The sequence below is a fragment of the Nomascus leucogenys genome, chromosome 15 (assembly GCF_006542625.1).
Source record: "Nomascus leucogenys isolate Asia chromosome 15, Asia_NLE_v1, whole genome shotgun sequence".
Classification (NCBI taxonomy): Eukaryota; Metazoa; Chordata; class Mammalia; order Primates; family Hylobatidae; genus Nomascus; species Nomascus leucogenys.
Window position 1 is genome coordinate 71,734,586 of NC_044395.1, and position 20,325 is coordinate 71,754,910.

The following is a 20,325-nucleotide window of genomic DNA, read 5'->3' on the forward strand; positions in this document are numbered from 1 at the left end:
TTTTATTTAAAACCCCCAAATACCAGAGATGAAGTAAATCATCTTTTATTTTCATCTTACATTTGGTTATCATGAGACATGCAAACTCCTCCAATTTTAATGAGAACAGTGTTTTTGTGTCTTTTTATCACATATCCGCTTAATATTAGGTGTAATGTTGCTAAGTCGGATTCGCATATGAGGTGCAGCATCAAGTCTTTTCCTATATTTTGTTTTTGTTGCAGCGTAATATGAAAACCCCGTTTCACACAGGTGCATTGTAGCAAAAGGAAGAAGTACACGCACTGCACGCCTTGCAATGCTTGGGTATTCCTGAATTAGGCTACTCCAAAAATCATTTAGTGAAAGTTCACTAAAATTTTGCTTCACTTGAGAATCAGATGTTAAATCAATCAGGCTCTCATAGTCCCGTGCTACTAATGAAGCTGGTTTAACAGTAACTGTAAATGGATTTCTAACCCAAGCATTATTGTCATTTGTTACAGGAAAGTATTTTAACAGAGTAGAGCGCAAACCCCTTAGGTGCTGCACAATGGCACTGCAAATATCTTTATCAACTGTAGAATTAATTTCAGTCAAAAAATCACTGAGTGTAGGAAAACAATCAAAGTTTTCTTCTTCTACAGATGAGGCCCAAAATTCCAATTTTCTTAACAATGACGACATTTTATCAAATACTGTAAAAACGGTCACATTTTTTCCTTGCATTGACAAATTAACTTCATTTAATTTAGTAAAAATATCTGCAAGATATGCAAGTCTTAGCAGCCAAGATGAATTTGTTAAACAATCAGATAGTCGAAAAGCAGAATCCATGAAAACCAAAAGTTCACGACGAAGTTCAAAAAGTCTTACAAGAACTTTACCTCGAGAAAGCCACCTCACCTCTGTATTTAGAAGAAGTGCTGTGTGCTGAGCACCCATTTCCTCACATAAAATTTTTAATAGTCTGGATTGATGTGGTCGAGCTTTAATATAATTGATGATTTGTACCGCCTGGTCTAGCACATTTTTTAGAGATGTAGGCATTATTTTAACTGCTAGTGCATGTCTATATAACAGGCAGTGACTACTGGTGCTTTCGGGAGCCACATATTTTATTAAGGTGACAGCTTCAGCAATTTTCCCATCCACTGCCCTAGAAGCATCACTACAAACATCAACACATTTTTCCCATTCAATTTCATGTTTCTGCATAAAACTGTTGATACAGTTGAATATTTCTTCACCGGTAGCATTACTTTGCAAAGATTCACACAGGAGTAGGTCTTCCTCAATAGACTTATTAAACCTGTAACGAACAAACACAAGCAGCACAGCAAGTCCTGAAACATCAGCTGATTCATCTAGTTGCAGTGAAAACCCATCACAAATTTTCAGTCTACAAACAAGCTCTTCTTCAATGTCAGCAGCTAGATCCTTAATTCGACGTGCAACAGTACTGTTTGATAGCTGTACTGCATCTATTTTTTTACTATATTGTTCATCAAACATCCGCATCACTACATCTTTTGCACAAGGTTTGATAAGCAATTCTCCAATAGTATGAGCCTCTCCACTCAGCGCTATATGGTAACTTACATTGTATGATGCTTCTGTAGCACTTTCGTTATCTGTATTCACAATTTTAGGTGTTGGGGGTTTATTATTTTCAGGTGAATCGAGATGTTGCTTGAAAAAGCTTATATCTTTGTCTTTATATGCAGCATGTTTAGTTTCCAAATGTCTTCGAAGCTTACTAGGGGCTAAAGAGCTATTTGATAAAATTTTCTTACATAATACACACTGAGCATGAGGTGCATCTCTATTTCCGAAGTAAGTAAATCCAAAAGACAAATAACTTTCATCGTATTTTCTTCTTTTTGGCTTTTTACTAAATGTTATTTTGTTGGAATTGGATATAAATTTGACCCTGGAAAGCTCGCCTTCTGATTTTTTAGAAACTGAAGGTTGCAACTGTTTATCTTCACTTTGTAATATTCCAACCTTCTGATCATTTGATTCAGACACAATCTGATAACAGAAAGATTCCACTTCTTGTTTAAGACTTCCTTGTTTCAGCAACAGATCCATGGGCAATGAGTTTGCGGTACAAAACATGGTTAATTTAGAATAGACATTGAGTATCGCAAATGTGTTGAAATTATAAGACAGGATACAAAGAAGAGGAGCAATCATCAAAGAGATGATATACAGCAACACATCAGTTAATTTGTAAATGCTGCCTATTCATCAATGCGCAGATGGAACATCATACGTTCATGTATCAGGTGATCTCTCATGCGATTTCCTGGTGCTCTCAGGTATGGTACACCTTTCTTAAAGGTAGATTATCACATAAAAATAAAACCTATAGAAATGAGTTTAGCAGTCTTAATCTCATATTTAAATAAACATATTAAAATCAACCATAAAGAAAAACTAATATTAGCATCAATCTTTTTCTCAAAACATTTATTAACTTAAAGAATATTAATATTCTATAAAACATAATTTGGGAATCACTGAGCCAAGAAATTATTAAGAATTGTTATACATATTTTTAAGAAAGGGACCTTGAAGAATATGTCCCACGGCAGGGGTTGGCAGGCTTTTTTTGGTCAAGGGCCATATAGTCTCTGTTGCAACTACTCAACTCTGTAGTTGTAACATGACAGCAGCCATAGACAATACATGAAAGAACGGGCACGGGTGTGTTCCAATAAAACTTTACATACAAAACCAGACAGCATGGGCCATAATTTATCAGCCCTGTCTCATGGTATGTAGTATTGTGAAATCTCTTTTAGCTTTCGATGCCTACTGCCATTAGATGTATTAGTTGTTGATACTATTATATATCTGAAGTCCCTTCAGGGCTAGCAACAATTCTGAAGAAGTGAATTAAACACACACACAGTTCCAAGTTTTGTGAGATACATAATTCTACTGTATCCTAAATGCTATGTGTTAACAATGAAGAATTAATTGTATATCAAAAGTTAGGTACTGTTTCTCTGGACTTAAGTTATATAAATGTTTACATTATCCAAGTTAAGACTCAATGAAAGTAATGTGTATTTTTATAGATTACTCTGCATTCTATTTATACAACAGGTGAAGACTTAACCAGGACCTAAAAAAAAATATAAACTCTCATTTAAGAGGTTTATTTCTCATATAATAAAACAAATCAAAATTAAAAGGATAATGCAATCTAAGGATTGCTAAAGAATACTATTAACTCTATAAATTAAGGCATAAAATTATGTCTGTCCAAATATAGCTACTTTTGATTTAAACTTTATAACCTGGCTATACAGTAAGTTTTGTATTCTCATGTTAGATCTTGAGTCAAAATGGTTCTCCTATTAAGGGGTAGAGGGTAAGATACCTGAAATAAGGTGTTCTCCTTTCTGTAATCCCTCTCTCCACCTTGGCAGCTTGAAATGCACTCTTCAAAAGAATAAAATTAAAGGATGGGGTGGGAAGGGGAGTAACCAAAAGCCTAGAATGAGAAAAATTAAAATTAGACACAGTAACAAGCAGAACTAACTATAAACCCGTAAAATGGGTTTATTCTTTCTGGATCTAAGCAGTGCAAATGATTCTTTACTGCAATGCAGATCTTGGACTGAAAGAGAAGACGCCTAGCACAGTAAAAATTCTAACATTTTCATCCTGTTCAATATCTTGGCAATTTAGGTGCTTTGAGATGTTCCCCCACCTACTGACTTCATAGAAACATGTTAAAACAACACCACCACCAGACTTTCAAGAACTTAAAACTAAACCTAATTTTTAAAAGTACAGCCTCATCAACATCTCTAAAACTAGGCCTTGAACCTAAAATGGAATTATACATAGAACTATTACATGAAACAGTCCTTTCACTACAATCATTTTTAGCCCCCCAGTGACCAATCTCCTCAGGTAAACGATGTTTAATGACTGATGATTGTTTACTGTATGCCAATTACTGCTAAATCCCTCATACAGGTTATCTCATCTATGAAGAGACAAGGATTAATAACCCCACTTTAGAGATAAACAGACAGAGGTTAACACATCTTGCTAACACCTCTTGTAAGTGAAAAACCAAGTTCAGAGCCCAAAAAGTTTGACTGCATAGCCCATGTGTCTAGCCATTACTTACGTGTTCCTGAATACTTTTAATTCCTCAACTACTAAAAAATCTGGTTACTAGGAGTTGGGCTATGCAGAGAAACCGATGAACAATGGGTTACAACTGCCAGAAAGCCGAGGGTCTCATACTAGCAACAGCATAAAGCCCTACTTCTCATTGGGAGCAAAAAAGCAGATTCTCCTTCCACAGTCTCCTTTTGGATTTTGCAACGGAGAACTTTGTGGAGCTGCTGGTTCACGTAAAAGATTAGGATCCCTCTCGTTGCCAGAGGACACAGAAGAGGAGGAAGCTTTTGTTTTCAGAAAGGAGGTCCTCATCCCCACCTCTTCAAAGGTGTTTCCCCGAATTTCTCGAGGACAATCTGGACTCCTTTGAGAGTAAAGTTTCCTTTCCACTCCCTGAAGAGCGGGGAAAACTTCCGTCTTTAGTCTCCTTCCGGTTAAACTGACAAGTATCAGTCCTTTCTCTCCTATCTTCGGGCGGTTCCGGCTGGGAACAATACCCTCAGGGTCAGGAGGGCAGGATCTGAGTGCAGGCCAGCCAAAAACATGGGAACGGATGCTCCTTCCAACACCTAAATGCTTTTTTAAACGGTCACCTGGATGTGCAGCCAAGGCCAACTATCCCTCAGCTCCTCCCTGTCACAGGTGCGCGCTGCCCACAGACTGCCACAACTGGGGGGCTCCCTACGAGTCGCAGCCCACCCTCGCCTCAGGACTTCTCTCGCGTCCCCGGGCGACCGCCTCCGCTAACGACCACATGAAAACGTCTCAGCACCCAACACCATCTCTCTATTTCATCTCCATCAGCGATGGAGAGAACGGATTTCGCCGCGGCTGGGCTGCACAGCAGCGCCGCGGTCCCCAGCTGAGCCCGCGACCGCCATTTTAGGCAGTTCCAGCAAGCGGCCATTTCAGAGCGCACCGCTTAGCCGCGGCGGCGGCTCTGCTCCTCACCTTCACCGAGGCCTGAACAGGGTCAACAGCCAGTCGTCGTGGACTGGAGGGGGAGGGGAGAGAGGGAGGGGAATGAAAAACAAAACAGAGAGGAAAGAAGGATTCGGGGACAGGGTGATGCTCTCAGCTCAGGGATATCGCCTAGGCCATCTCCATAGAGATCCGATTCGCGGCTGGCGCGGTCGCTGGTCTGAAGATAAATTTAGCACTCTAGAGCACCCGAACCCTACAGTCTTCACGAGCGACTCTGCTGCCGCCCAATCAGCGCCAGATTTGCGTCCCGTCACCAATCCGCGCTGAGCAGCGGGGCGGAACCAAAGGAAAGGACCAAGCTCGGTTGAGGCGCGGCCCAGCCGCAGCCGCAGCCGCAGCTGCCGCTGCCGTTCTGTCTTGGTGATAGCCGAGCGGCTGGATAGGAAGCAATTGTTCTCAAACTTCACTAGCCCCGTCGGCGCGGACGCTTGTCGAGAATGCAGATTCCTGGGTACTGCCAGATACGGTTGGTGATCTTGTAGGGCTGGAGTGGAACCCATGAATCTGCATTTTCATCATTTCTGGCCCTCTGCCCGGACTGGGGTGATTCACGGGGATTCGTAGTGGCCCCAAAGGAGCACGAAGAACCTCGGCTGCTGTGCATTTGCCACCTCTTTTGTTCCCGGAGGCCGCACCCCAGGTCCAGTTTACACAGCTGCCAACTCCTTTTCTTGGTTCCCACTGGAATCTGGGAAGAAAACTCGCCCTTTGCTTCTCCGCCCCACACCCGACGACGGAGTGTCTAGGGGTCTGGTCGGCCTTGGCTGTGCGGAGGGTTAGGCCTGACGAGCGGGCGCTGATGCGGCGCAGACCCCGCCAGACCTCTTGGGTGGCCCGGGGTAGGCTGGGGAGCAGCGGAACAGGACTGGATAGGGAAAGCGGCCCCGCAGCGTCCACGGGCAAGCTGAAAGTCTGCTTGATGTCTTTGCATCACGGTGGCGCCCTCCCCGCAGGAACGCCCGGCCGCCTGCACCGGGCGGTTGCCTGCAGGGAACGGCCAACCCGCCCTGAAATACTTTTTTTGTGGGCTGCAGCTTTCGGGTATTTTAAGCCATGGTTCTGTGCCCTTCCTTGTTTTCAAAAACACCACAGCCAAAGGCTGCGGGTTGTGTGCTTTGGTTTTGTGTTAAGTTCTGTGGTGGAGACCTGGAGTCTGTTTTTCCAAATAGGCACCTTGAAATAGATGCGCTTCTTAAGGAGGGAAAGTACGAGTGGGTCCTATTATTTGCGATGTTTTAGCCTTTCCAGACTCCGTACAAATGACTAAATGAATATTGGATCGTATTTTCAGGTACTGCACCAATGATGGAAAATTCCCAACTTGGGGTCAAAAGCAAGGGCAGCTTTCGTTTTTCTTAAATATGCTTCTGATCAAATATCTAAAGTGTTGAAAGAAACGTAACCCTTAATAACACAATTTACAGGAGTGCATAATTTCCTAGGACTGACATTTAGTTCCAAATGTTTTAAAGTCAATCACAACATCATCTCACCCTGTAGTAAGCTGTCCGTATATTCTCATTATTATTTTTAAAGTATTTCTGTTAAATCAGCTTCATTTGAACTTTAACCATAAATGCATAAATCGTTTTTGGGAAGGGGGTACAGTCTTGCTTGAAGAGCAAAGGATTTTATTTTGTAATTGCAGGAGTTGTCTCGCTTCAGAATAATATTGGAATAATATATTTTCATGTTTCATATTTTAGAAAAACCTTTTACATATGTGCTCCGAAACCAATCTTTTTTTTATTTTTTATTTATTTATTATTATTATACTTTAAGTTCTAGGGTGCACAACGTGCAGGTTTGTTACATATGTATACATGTGCCATGTTGGTGTGCTGCACTCGTTGTCATTTACATTAGGTATATCTCCTAGTGCTATCCCTCCCTCCTCCCCCAACCCCGCGACAGGCCCTGGTGTGTGATGTTCCCCACCCTGTGTCCAGGTGTTCTCATTGTTCTATTCCCACCTATGAGTGAGAACATGTGGTGTTTGGTTTTCCTGTCCTTGCGATAGGACAGGAAACATCAATCTTTACACATCTAGTTTACATCTTCATGAAGAGGGAAAACCCAAAATATTAAACTGTTAGGCAGAATAGTGTTTAAATAAGTTTAGGAATTAGGTCCTGATATGATTTGACTCTGTGTCCCTACCCAAATCTTATATTGAATTTTAATTCCCACGTATGGAAGGATTAAAGTGATTGGATTATGAGGACGGTTTCTCCCATGCTGTTCTGACAGTAAGTGAATTCTCACGCGATCTGATGGTTTTATAAATGGTAGTTCTTCCTGCGGTCTCACATGCTGTCTCTCACCTGCAGCCATGTAAGACCTGCCCTGTAAGACGTGCCTGCTTCCCCTTCCTCCATGATTGGAAAATTTTGTGAGGCCGCCCAGCCATGAGCAGCTGAGTCAATTAAATCTCTTTCCTTTATAAAGTACCCAGTCTTGGTATTTCTTTATAGCAGTGTGAGAATGGATTATAGGGCCCCAAATCTGAAGTGTCTCATAATTAAAGTTCATGAAACTTAACTTTTTTTGTAATCGTTTTATCAAATTATTATAGAATATTGATGAGACAGATAAGAAAAAATACAGACAATGTGGAACTCAAACCAGTAATACATAGCTAGCATTTATTGAATACATAATGTAGGCCAGGGAGCTATTGTATACACTTTTTTTGTTTTTGTTTTTGTTTTTTTGAGTCAGGGTCTCACTCTGTTGCCCAGGCTGGAGTGCAGTGGCACGATCTTGGCTCCATGCAACCTCAACCTCCTGGGCTCAAATAATCTTTCCACCTCAGCCTCCTGAGTAGCTGGGACTACAGGTGCATGCCACCATGTCCGGCTAATTTTTGTATTTTTTTATAGCGATGGGGTTTTGCCATGTTACCTAGGCTGATCTCGAACTTCCAGGCTCAAATGATTCACCTGCCTTGGCCTCCCAAAGTGCTGGGATTACGAGTATGAGCCACCAGGTCTGGCCTATACACTTGTAAATGTATTAAGTCTTTTACTGTTCACAACAATTTTATCAGATGATTAACCTTATTTTACAGATAAGGAAATTAAGCACAAAGAGGTAAATAACTTGCCCCAGTTCCAAGAACTAATTAGTGGCAGAACCTGGATTAGGTGTGATGCTGGTTGTGGGAACTACAAACTGTGTTTATGTGCATACTTGATTTGTATTAGGCAGAAAACTATTGTGAATAATATTACGGTAATGTATTAGGTAAGGAGGCTGAGCCTCACCATTAAAAAGGACTCAGTACCTCTCTCAGTTCTTGGGGAAAAAAAAGGACTCAGTTTGTTAACCTGTGGCTCAAGTCAAATAATCGCTGGAAGTAGTAACATGAATTGTAACTGAAACCCCAAATTTGCAGCCTCAGTTGCTGTAGGACATCTGAGATGACAATTGTGTTCACGTTGGTTTTATGAGTTAATTTGTGTTGCACTAGGTTTTCCAGAAGCAGATGATGAGACAGAAAACTATGTAGCCAGTATTGTAGGTTAGAGTGTATCACCCATAACTTTATAGTCCTCCTATCCTCCCTCAGTTACTAGATGTGGGCTGCCCTGGGAAGGGCATGACTGCAGCTGAGGTCCCAAGCAGGGCAGAGTCCTTGCTTGAAGGAATGTCTGAGTGGCGCATCTTCATGTTGGCCACAATTTGGAACCTTTAATATAAAGATGGTAAATTAATATAGTTTCATTATTTTTGTGAAAGTTATCATTATTGGGGTGTTGTGTGCTTTGTCAGCCTTCGAGATATATAAAACATTTAAGAGAATTTCATGACCACATGTATGATTGGTTTATTGGTATTATATTTGCAAGAGTTATGTGTTTATAAAAATTTCACTGGCTAGATGTTAGATATATTACATTTGTAATTGTAGTTTAAAATGTCTAAGAAAATGTGATTAGTTGATTATGCAAATGATGTTAAATATTTAAGGAATATTTAGTCTGTTAAATTAGACCATAGCAGAGCATAAGTGAAAGTGATTGTCCATGTTTTTATACAAAAATTATGAGATTTATAAATAGACATAATATTTATACATTCAGCTTAAAGGCTTGTGAAATACAATTTTACAATTTCAATATATTTTGCCTATGAATAAACAAACTAATGTCAATTATTAACTTTTTTCTTTTTTTTTGAGACAGGGTCTCACTTTGTCATCCAGGCTGGAGTGCAGTGGTGCCATCACAGCTCACTGCAGCCTTGACCTCCTGGGCTCCAGCAATCCTCCACCTCAGCCCTGCGCAAGTAGCTGGGACTACAGGTGCCAGGCGTACACTACATATAGGCGTATACTATACTACGCCTGGCTAATTTTTTTTTGTATTTTTTGTAGAGACGGGGTTTCTCAATGTTGCCCAGGCCTATGTCAATCTCCTGAGCTCAAACAACCCTCCTGCTTCAGCCTCCCAAAGTGTTGGGATTACAGGTGTGAGCCACCAGGCCCAGCCATGTCTGACTCTTTATCTCTTGATAGGCCCTATCTGCATGGCAGTATGGTGGCCTCTGACATCCCAAAACTTATAGAGAAAGCATGTTCCCCCAACTACATTGGAAGAAAGTTTTCATTCATTTTGGGGTTACATCTGTGAAGTAAATACACTGGCCAGTCAAGGAGTGCTCTGAATGGCCAACTTGGGAGACATGTCTCCTTCAGTTTTGAGGACATGAGTTTTCTGTGCCACCAGAATTTCATGGAGCAGGTGAGTGAGCAGTGCCTAAAAGAAGGGATTCTGGGCAGATGGAAAAGTGAGAGATACCTACTAAATTTCCTTTCCTTGCCCCTTATATTTGATCAGCCACCAAGAAGTCCTTGGCCAGGCATGGTGGCCCATGCCTGTAATCCTAGCACTTTGGGAGGACAAGGCAGGAGGATTGCCTGAGCCCAGGAGTTCGACACAAGGGCAACATAGCAAGACCCCATCTCTATAAAAATAAAAAAATGCGTAAATAATACATAAAATAATAATAACAAGAAAAAGTCCTCCATTGTTCTAATCTCTAAGACTAACTTTTCTCTGCAATTCTTCTGCCATCACTCTAGGCTTACTATCAATTTCCTTAACCAATCTCTTAGCTACCAGCCAATCTCTATCAAATTTATCCTGCACACAGAAAAGCACTTTATCTAAAATACAGACATTAAAGTCTTTTTTTTTTTGAGATGAGGTTTCACTGTTGCTCAGGCTGGAGTGCAGTGGTGCCATCATGGCTCAGTGCAGCCTCAACCTCCTGGGTTCAGGTGATCCTCCCACCTCAGCCTCCCAAGTAGCTAGGACTACAGGCACGCACCACCACACCAGGCTAATTTTTATATTTTTTGTAGAGATGAGGTCTCGTCATGTTGCCCAGGGTAGTCTTGAACTGGGCTCAAGTGATCCTCCTGCCTCAGCCTCCCAAAGTGTTAGGATTACAGGTATGAGCTACTGTACCCAGCCTAAAGTCATTTTTTTACTCAAAGTTATCCCTTTGTTGGGGTGATCAACTCTTTAACTGGGCATTTAAGGTTTTCATTAAACTGGTTTTGCTTTTCTTTTTTTCTTCTTATAGAGACAGGGTCTTGCTATGCTGCCCAGGCTGCTCTCAAACTCCTGGGCTCAGGCAGTCTGCCCGCCTCTGCCTCCCAAAGTGCTGGGATTACAGGCATGAGCCACCACACGGACCCAAAACTGGTTTTGCTTTTAAAATTTGTTTTCAATGTTACACAGTGACCATGCTAGGTTGGAAGTAAGGCAACTATGGACAGGAATGTCTGGAGCTCCCTCTCGTTAGCTAGTGGTCTTGTGATGTGTAGTTTACTTGTTCTGGCTTAAAGGCCCAAGTTTGAGGTATTCTTTTTGTTGTTTTGTTTTAATTTTAATTTTTATCCAAGCAATGCAAGCATAGAGTTTAAAAATTCAAGTAGAACTAAAAGTATTACAGACAATAACAAAAAAACATTTCTTGGCTCCTTCTTCAGATGCAATCCCTTGTAACATTTTATGCCATTCAGGAGTTCCAGACCAACCTGGGAAACATAGCAAGACCCTGTCTCAAACAACAACAAAAACAAATCCAATAACTGTTAGGTTTGTGAAAATTGTCAGAATCAAGATAGAGTCACTAGTGTGGGGGAAAAACAAAAAACAAACAAAAAAAACCCAGACAAATAGAACCCAGGAAGGCCATTAAGAGAGCATTCTCATGCACAGATGCCTGCTAACAAAACCTGTCACAAAACACTGCAAAACCACGACCTTGCACAAACGCTGCCAAAATCTTACACAAAAAATACTTCTTCAAGGACATCTCCCCAGCAACTCCCTGTGCCATCTTGGACTGGTGTCACCCTTGTTACTGATCTTTGTAGCCAAAGATAATTATCTCAAAATAATTATTATAATCCTCCACATTTTTTCCTTTAAAAACCTGTCTTCCCTTACCTCCCTGAATGTGCACATAGTTTACTATGGCACACATATTCCCACTGGAATGCTTTATTCCCAAATAAACATCATTTTCTTCTAGAGAGCCTCCCTCTGTTATTTAGATTGAAAGAGTAATACTATTGTTTTTAGTTTCCACTTCCCTGAAGCAGGAAAAAATCTATATTCCTCTACTTGTGTAAGAATTTGCCTATGCAAATGTTAATTGGCTCTATAGTTACTGATTATTCCAGTGATATTTCAGTGCCCCTTTCAGATACATGATTTGGGCAACTCCCCAACTGCTCACCTTTTAATCCAGATCTGGTTGTGGTTAAAAAAAAGAGCAGGAATATACAAAAATTAATTGGGCATGATGGGGTGCAAGCCTATAATCCCAGCTGCTCCGGAAGCTGAAGCAGGAGAATTGCTTGAACCCAGGAAGTGGAGGTTGCAATGAGCTGAGATCACACTATTGCACTCCAGCCTGGGTGACAGAGCGAGACTGTCTCAAAAAAAAAAAAAAAGGCCAGGCACAGTGGTTCATGCCTGTAATCCCAGCACTATGGGAGGCCGAGGCAGGCAGATCACCTGAGGTCAGGAGTTTGACACCAGCCTGGCCAACATAGTGAAACCCCGTCTCTACTAAAAATACAAAAATTAGCTGGGTGTAGTGATGCACGCCCGTAGTCCCAGCTACTCAGGAGGCTGAGGCAGGTGAATCACTTGAACTCAGGAGGCAGAGGTTGCAGTGAGCTGAGATTGAACCATTGCACTCCAGCCTGGGCAACAGAGCGAGACTCCGTCTCAAAAAAAACAAAAAGGCAGGATTGGTATGTACAGCAGGTACAGCAGAAGGTGAAGGAGGGCAGTTCACTCAGAAAAGAACTGTGGCAGATATTGCAACATCTCTAGTGTAATTCTCTTTGATTTATAAAAGGCTAATCACTTTGTTACTTTAAATCATGAAATCATGACACACCTCACAAATAAATGTCATATACTCCTTTTCTAGACACTGCAGTTGAAACTGTTGGTCTAGAAAATAAACTAATTATTGGGCCCCAAATTGAGAGGCTTGAATATTACAAATCAGACACTTTCTTGTATTTTCGGGGAGAAGGACAGGTTTACTTGTATTGAGAACCCAAGTTTCAAATAATAATAATTTAATTAAAATAATTTTTTTGAGATGGGGTCTCACTCTGTTGCCCAGGCTGAAGTGCAGTGGCACAACCTTGGCTCACTGCCACCTCCGCCTCCTGGGCTCCAGTGATTCTCCCACCTCAGCCTCCCTGGTAGCTGGGACTACAGGTGCCCACCCCCATTCCCAGATTTTTTTTTTGTATTTTTGGTAAAGATGGGGTTTCACCGTGTTGCCTAGGCTGGGCTCAAACTCCTGAGCTCAAGTGATCTGCTCACCTTGGCCTCCCAAAGTGCTGGGATTACAGGTGTGAGCCACTGCACCTGGTCCATTAATAATCATTTGTCTGGAACTTATACAGAGTACCTTCACAATCTCTCTCTCGTTTGAAACTTGAGACAACTTATTTAATTAAGCAGGGAGGTATTCTCATCCCTATTTACAAGGAATGAGGAATCTGAGGTTTAGAGAAGTTGATGGGTTTATGCAAAACTATATGCAACATACAGTTTTTGGAATAGGCAGTGCTTGGATCAGTTTTCCTGATTCAGATCAGTGTCTGTTATACTTTTCTTAAGAAAGTTTTCAGGATTGGGATAATGCAGTTACAGAGTACTTCTGCTAAGTTATTGATCTTGGGCTAAATAATATAGTCAGAACTGTCATTTGGAAAAATAGTATGTTCTTCCAGAGTTGCCCTCTTATAGAAGGTGAAAATTAATCTTACTCCCTTAACTTTCTCGGGAAGGTTGTTAAACTTTTAAAAGCCACCCCTTTAAAAAGAATGCTAGATATAGACAATTTTTAAAGCCAAAGTGAAGGTTTACAAGTCATTTAAACACTCAATTACTTGGGGAGAGACTGAAATGCCAGCGGATGGGGTTATTTATAGCACTGTGCTGAGAGCCAGTATATATATTTATTTGTACGAGAGTGGAATCCTGGCTCTGGATCATTTCCTGACTTGTTTGAGACTCTGAGCAAGTCATTTATTATGTCTGTATTTTGGAATTATAGCTTTTCCTCAAAGGTGTGCTCTATGATTAAATGAACTTCCATTTGTAAATCTTATTTAAATTTCTCTGATGAAAGGCATATCGGTGTTGATAGTTGTGGAGGATAAGAATGCTGACAATAATAATGAGTATGATAATATCAGTGCCTTGAATTTATGCAGTATCATTACTTCGAGGCTTTGCGTGCCTCCTATGTAGCATGTAGTCTATAACAAAAAACTGTAATTACAAACATTTCACAAGAAATCATTCTTATTGTGATTTTTTTTTTGCTTGCAGAATTGAGCATACCACAAAAAAGTTCTCATTTTGTGTCCTCCTATCCCATACTCCTCACTAACCAAAGGTAACCAGTTAATTGTTGTTTATATATCCAGATGTATATGTATACATATTAGTGTATATGACTGATATAAATATTTCATAAATTATTCCACAATTTATGAAATATTTATAATATTTTGGCCTTATCAATATGCCTTGAAGAAATTTTCATGTCAGCATGTAAATCTTTCTTTTTAATAGGTGCATAGTTTTCCAGTTGATTTATTTAATCATTCCCTTATGAAAAGATTCTTGAGTTGTTTCTAATTTTTCAACATTAGAAACAATGCTACAGTGAATGTCCTGTATATACATCTTTGCACATCTATGTGTGTACTTCTGTAGGTTAGATTTCTAACATGGCTTAAACTTTCAGGCTGAAAAGATATGTATTAAATTGTACCCCAGAAAGCCTTACCAACATACACTTCCATAAACAGCACCCAAGAGTATCTTTCTCCTATGGTCAACATTGCTTTGTATAGTATCAGTCTTTCTAAATTTTGCCATGAAGATTAAAAACTCATTTTAATTTTCTTAACTACTAATGAGGTTGAGCATCTTTTTGTAAGTTTATCAACCATTTACATTTATTCTGTGAACTGCCTGTTCAGAGATGTTCCCATTTTCCCTATGGGGTGAGTTTCTGTTTCTCTTTCTTTCTTTCTCTCCTTTTTCTCTCTTTCTTTCTTTCATTCTTTTCTTTTCTCTTTTCTCTTTCTTTCTTTCTTTCTTTCTTTCTTTCTTTCTTTCTTTCTTTCTTTCCTTCCTTCCTTCCTTCCTTCCTTCCTTCCTTCCTTCCTTCCTTCTTTTTTCTTTCTCTTTCTTTCTTTCTCTCTCTCCTTTCTCTTTCTTTCTTTCTTTCTTTCTTTCTTTCTTTCTTTCTTTCTTTCTTTCTTTCTTTCTTTCTTTCTCTTTCCTTCCCTCCCTCCCTCCCTCCCTCCCTCCCTCCCTCCTTCCTTCCTTCCTTCCTTCCTTCCTTCCTTCCTTCCTTCCTTATTTCTTTCTGGACAGGGTCTCACTCTGTCACCCAGGCTGGAGTGCAGTGGTGCAGTCATGACTAACTACAACCTCAATCTCCTGGGCTCCAGTGATCCTCTTGCCTCAGCCTCCCAAGTAGCTGGGACTACAGGCACATGCCACCATGTCTGGCTGATTTTTATTTATTTATTACTTCCATTTTTTTGTAGAAATGAGGTCTCACTAAGTTGCCCAGGCTGGTCTGTGTCTTATTGATTGTAAAATCTCTTAAAATATTTTCATTATGAATACTGGGTTAGGTATGTTTCCCACCTTGCTGTTACATTGGTATCTTTTTTCTTGCTGAAGAAAAAGTTTTTAATATTTATGAAATCAAGTCTGGTGTGGTGGTGCACACCCATAGTCTCAGCTGCTTGGGAGGCTGAGTGGGGAGGATTGCTTGAGCCCAGGAAGTTGAGACTGCTGTGAGCCATGATGGCACCACTGCACTCCAGCTTGGGTGACAGAGCAAGACTCTGTCTCAAAAAAAAAAAATAAAATTATGAAATCAGTCTTTTCATTTGTCAGGCTTTTAAATAATTTTTAAAAAGTCAGGCTTTTAAAGAATTAACGTTAGTTAATTCTCAGAAGTTACAATGTTAGTTTTATTCAGAGTCTTACTGAGCATTGCAACCTGGGAGAGTCTTTCAGAGAGTCTCTGTTAGACTGCTGCAAAGCAGCATTTCAGCCCTCAGCTTCTATACAGGCGGTGGAGGTTCTGCATGTGCTCGGAAGTTACCTAAAGGTGCTCAGAGGTTACATTAGAGCAAAATCTCATCAAAGTCCAGGAGCGAGAGTACATCTGGTTATGGATTACAGAGGTATATTCATTAATCCTGTCAGATGTTACCTTATGGATAGGAAAAGGCAAGGGCTCATTGAACTTATCTTTTCCAAAAATGCAGTGATTCAGACATGGGAAACTGCTCTATCCTGCTTATGGTCTTCAAGCATTTTTCCAGAGAGCTGAGCTCAGTCACTGAGTCAGGGGTTTGGGAAGTTTATGCTGACAAGCAGAATAAGCAAATGTTCTTCACAGCAAGGGTGGACCGTGTGGCTAGCCAGAGGCAGATGTTTGCTACTTTGCCTCACACATTTATGACTTTTGGGATTTGTGTCTTCTTAAGAAGGAAACTCTTCTACTACCCCTACCCTAAGATTATAAAATAGTGTCCTCATATTGTTTCTGCTATTTTTAAAAGCATCAAGTGCTCTTTAATCCTTGTGAGGTGCATTCTGAATAGCTGTGAGAAAGGAACCTATTTTATTATTTTACCAAATGTTTAGTCAGTTGCTTCAAATATGCTAATTAGTTCATTTTAATCCCAGTAATTTGAAATGCCATCTTTCAAAAATATCAAACATTCATAATTCTTGATTCTATTTCTAGACAGAGCCAGTTGCCTAATTCAGTATTAATATTGCATTATTTAATTTTTACTATTTTCTGCAACTGCATAATCTATCTTGATATCTGATATACAATGTTTTCCCTCATTCTTTTTTCCCCCCAGAATTTCAGGGCAAAATCTTGTGCATTTTTTCTTCAATAGTAACATTAGAATGAGCTTTTTAGACTCTATAAATAATAACACTGGGATTTTGGTTAAGAATTATAGATTAAATGTAGGAGAGTTGGCATTTTTATAGTAGTGAGTCTTTTCAGTCTGGATCATCGTGTGTTTTTCCATTTATTTAGGCCACCATTTAGGTCTGCTTTTGTCTTTTTTTTAGGGTTTTCAGTATATTTATGTAATTTTCTTTATCTGAGTCTTAACGTTTATTACAAAGTTAATTCTCTGTTATTTTATAGTTATGGTTTGTATCATGAATACAATTGTAAAGTTCTATTTTCTAATAGTTAATTATTGATGAGAGAAGAGTTATTTATTATTAATATTTTTTCTGTATCTTACCGGATAATTTAATTTTTCTTTTATTATGGAAGATTTCAAATATATACAAAGTAAACAGAATAGTTATGAACTGCCACGTACCCACCCCAAAGTTTCAACAGTGATCAACATTCTGCCATTCTTGTTTTGATTCCCTTCCTACTTTCCACTCCCAAAATTGCTCTTACTTTTTGCAGTTCTTTTTTACCTCTTAGATTAAAAAAATTTAAACAGTTTATTTTGAGATAACTGTGGATTCACATGCAGTTGGGAGAAATAATACAGAGAGATCTCATGTACCCTTTACTCACTTTTCCCCAGTAGTAAAATCTTACACAACTCCAGTACAATATCACAACAAGGATGTTGACATTGATACAATCAAGATAAAGAGAATTTCCATCACCTCAGGAATCTCTGGTGTTGTCCATTTATAGTTACACTCATTTCTCTGCCACTCCCACTTAACCCCTGGCAACCACTAATCTGTTCTCCATTTCTGTAGTTTTGCCATTTCAAGAATGTTATATAGGCCAGGTACAGTGGCTCATGCCTGTATTCCCAGTATGTTGGGAGGCCGAAGCAGGCAGATGGTGTGAGCTCAGGAGTTTGAGACCAGCCTGGGCAACATGGTGAAACTCCCATCTCTACTAAAATACAAAAAATTAGCCAGCACCTATAGTCCCAGCTACTCAGGAGGCTGAGGCAGGAGAATTGCTTGAACCCTGGAGACAGAGGTTGCAGTGAGCTGAGATCATGCCACTGCATCGCAACCTGGGCGACAGAGAGTGTTATATAAATGGAATCATACATTATTAGATAATTTTTGAGATTGAAGTTATTTCACTTAGCGTAATTCTCTGGAGATTCACCCAGATAATATAACAATAGTTCATTCCTTTTTATTGCTGATCAGTATTCCATGGTATGGGTATACCACAATTTGTTTAACTCGTCACATGTTGAAGGACATCTTGGTTATTTCCAGTTTTTGGCTATTATGAATAAAGGTGCTATAAACTTTTGGGTACAGGTTTTGTGTGAACATGAGTTTTCATTTTCCAGGATATATGCCTAAGAGTGCAATTATATGCATGGTATAGTGGATGATAATTGCATGTCTAACTTTTTAAAAAATTGAAAAACTATTTTCCAGTTTGGCTGTACCATTTTACATTTCCATTAGCTATGTATGAATGATCAGGTGTTTCCACATTCTTGCCAATATTTGGTATTGTTACGATTTATGTTTTAGCCATCCTAATAGGTGCGTAGTGATATCTTACTGTAGTATTAATTTGTATTTTTCCCATGGCTAATATGTTGAACATCTCTTAATGTGTTATTTGCCATCTGTATATCTTAATTGATAAAATGTCTCTTCATGTCTTTTGTTTTTGTTTATTTTCTAATTGGATTTTTTTTTTTTTTTTTTACTGTTGTGTTTTAGGAATTTTTTTTGTTTTGGTTGGGGGACAGGATCGTGCTCTGCCACCCAGGCCGGTGTACAGTGGTGCAATGATAGCTTACTGGAACCTTAAATTCCTGGGATCAAATGGTCCTGTGGCTTCAGCCTCCCAAGTAGCTAGGATGCCTAGCTAATTTTGTATTTTTTTAGAGACAGAGTCTCACTATGTTGCTCAGGCTGGTCTCGAACTTCTGGTCTCAAGCAGTCCTCCCTTCTTGGCCTCATAAAGTACCGGGATTATAGGCATGAGAATTCTTTACATATTCTAGATGCTAGTCCTTTGTTGAAGTTTAATATTGTTCTGTTTGTCTATTTTGGTTTTTGTTGCCTGTGTTTTTGAAGTTTTAGCCATAAATCTTTGCCTGGACTAATGTCCCTGAAGCATTTCCTCTATATTATCTTCTAGTATTTTTTATAATTTTGGGTCTTAAGTTTATGTTTTTTAATTCATTTTGAATTGATTTTTGTATGTATGATGCCTCCAGCTTTGTTCTTCTTGCTTAGGATTGCTTTGTCTATTCAGGGTCTTTTTTGGTTCCATATGCATTTTAGGATTTTTTTTTTTTTTTTTTTTTTTTAGTCAGAGTCTCTCTCTGTCACCAGGCTGGAGTGCCGTGGTGCAATCTTGGCTCGCTGCAACCTCTGCCTCCTAGGTTCAAGTGATTTTCCTGCCTCAGCCTCCTGAGTAGCTGGGACTATAGGCACCTGCCATCATGCCCAGCTAATTTTTGTGTTTTTAGTAGAGACAGGGTTTCACCATGTTGGCCAGGATGGCCTCTATCTCTTCACCTTGTGATCCCCCTGCCTCGGCCTCTCAAAGTGCTGGGATATGAGCCACCGTGCCCAGCCCAGGATTTTTCTTTTTCTATTTCTGTAAAGAATGTAATTGGTATTTTTATAGGGCTTGCATTGAATCTGTAAATTGCTTTGAGTAGTATGGCCATTTTAACAATATTAATCCTTCCAATTCATAAGGATAAGATGTCTTTCCATTTTTTTTGTGTCCTCTTCAATTTTTTTCATTGGTAATTTATAAATTCCCTTGTAGAGGTCTTTCACTTCCTTGGCTAAATTTATTCCTAGGCATTTTGTTTGTAGCTATTGTAAGTGGGATTATTTTATTGATTTGTTTTTCAGCTGGTTTGTTATTGGTATATAAAAATGCTACTGATGTTTGTATGTTGATTTTGTATCCTGCAACTTTACTGATTTCATTTATTGGTCCTAAAAGTTTTTTGGTGGCATCTTTAGGTTTTTCTGTATATGAGATCATGTTGTCTACAAAGAGGGACAATTTGACTTCCTCTTTTACTTTTTTTTTTTTCCTGAGATAGAGTTTTGCTCTTGTTGCCCAGGCTGGAGTGCAATGGCACGATCTCTGCTCACTACAACCTCTGCCTCCCGGGTTCAAGCGATTCTACTGCCTCAGCCTCCTGAGTAGCTGGGATTACAGACACATACCACCCCACACCTGGCTAATTTTTGTATTTTTAGTAGAGACGGGGTTTTGCCATGTTGGCCAGGCTGGTCTTGAACTCCTGACTTCGGCTGATCTGCCCACCTTGGCCTCCCAAAGTGTTGGGATTATAGGCGTGAGCCACGATCCCGGCCACACTTCCTCTTTTTCAATTTGGATGCCTTTTATTTCTCTCTTTTGCATGATTGCTTGGGTAGGACTTCCAGTACTATGTTGAATAAGTGTGGTGAAAGTGAGAATTTTTGTCTTGTTCTAGTTCCTAGAGGAAAGGCTTTCAGCTTTTCTCATTGAGTAGGTTTAGCTGTGGGTTTGTCATATATGGCCTTTAGTATGTTTTGGTATGTTCCTCCTGTGCCTAATTTGTTGAGAGTTTTTATTGTGAGGGGATCAAATGCTTATCTACATCTGTTGAGATAATCA

At 39.8% G+C, this 20,325-nt stretch overlaps 1 protein-coding gene and 1 long non-coding RNA gene across 3 annotated transcripts in view; one reads left to right on the plus strand and one right to left on the minus strand.

Annotated features, from left to right (window-relative positions):
• Positions 1 to 5,455, minus strand: ZBED5 (zinc finger BED-type containing 5). Of its 2 annotated transcripts, none has more exons than XM_003254946.2 (3): positions 5,083 to 5,455; positions 3,374 to 3,487; positions 1 to 2,350 (listed from the first exon to the last, which is right to left on the minus strand). In XM_003254946.2, exon 3 carries the CDS (start codon positions 2,176 to 2,178, stop codon positions 97 to 99), a length of 2,082 nt encoding a protein of 693 aa, XP_003254994.1. In that variant the 5' UTR covers positions 2,179 to 2,350; positions 3,374 to 3,487; positions 5,083 to 5,455; the 3' UTR covers positions 1 to 96. The 2 variants fall into 2 exon arrangements, with proteins under 2 accessions (XP_003254994.1, XP_003254992.1); XM_003254944.2 differs by having other exon boundaries at positions 30 to 2,318.
• LOC100593708 overlaps positions 5,403 to 20,325 on the plus strand; it is a 22,806-nt gene continuing 7,883 nt past the window's right edge. The window contains exons 1-2 of the long non-coding RNA XR_001114916.2: positions 5,403 to 5,581; positions 14,001 to 14,067. This is a non-coding gene — a long non-coding RNA (uncharacterized LOC100593708). The remainder of the gene's footprint in view (positions 5,582 to 14,000; positions 14,068 to 20,325) is intronic.

Excerpts from the sequence above, each read along its gene's own strand:
- ZBED5 (XM_003254946.2), bottom strand. The coding sequence starts at position 2,178 with ATGATTGCTCCTCTTCTTTGTATCCTGTCTTATAATTTCAACACATTT.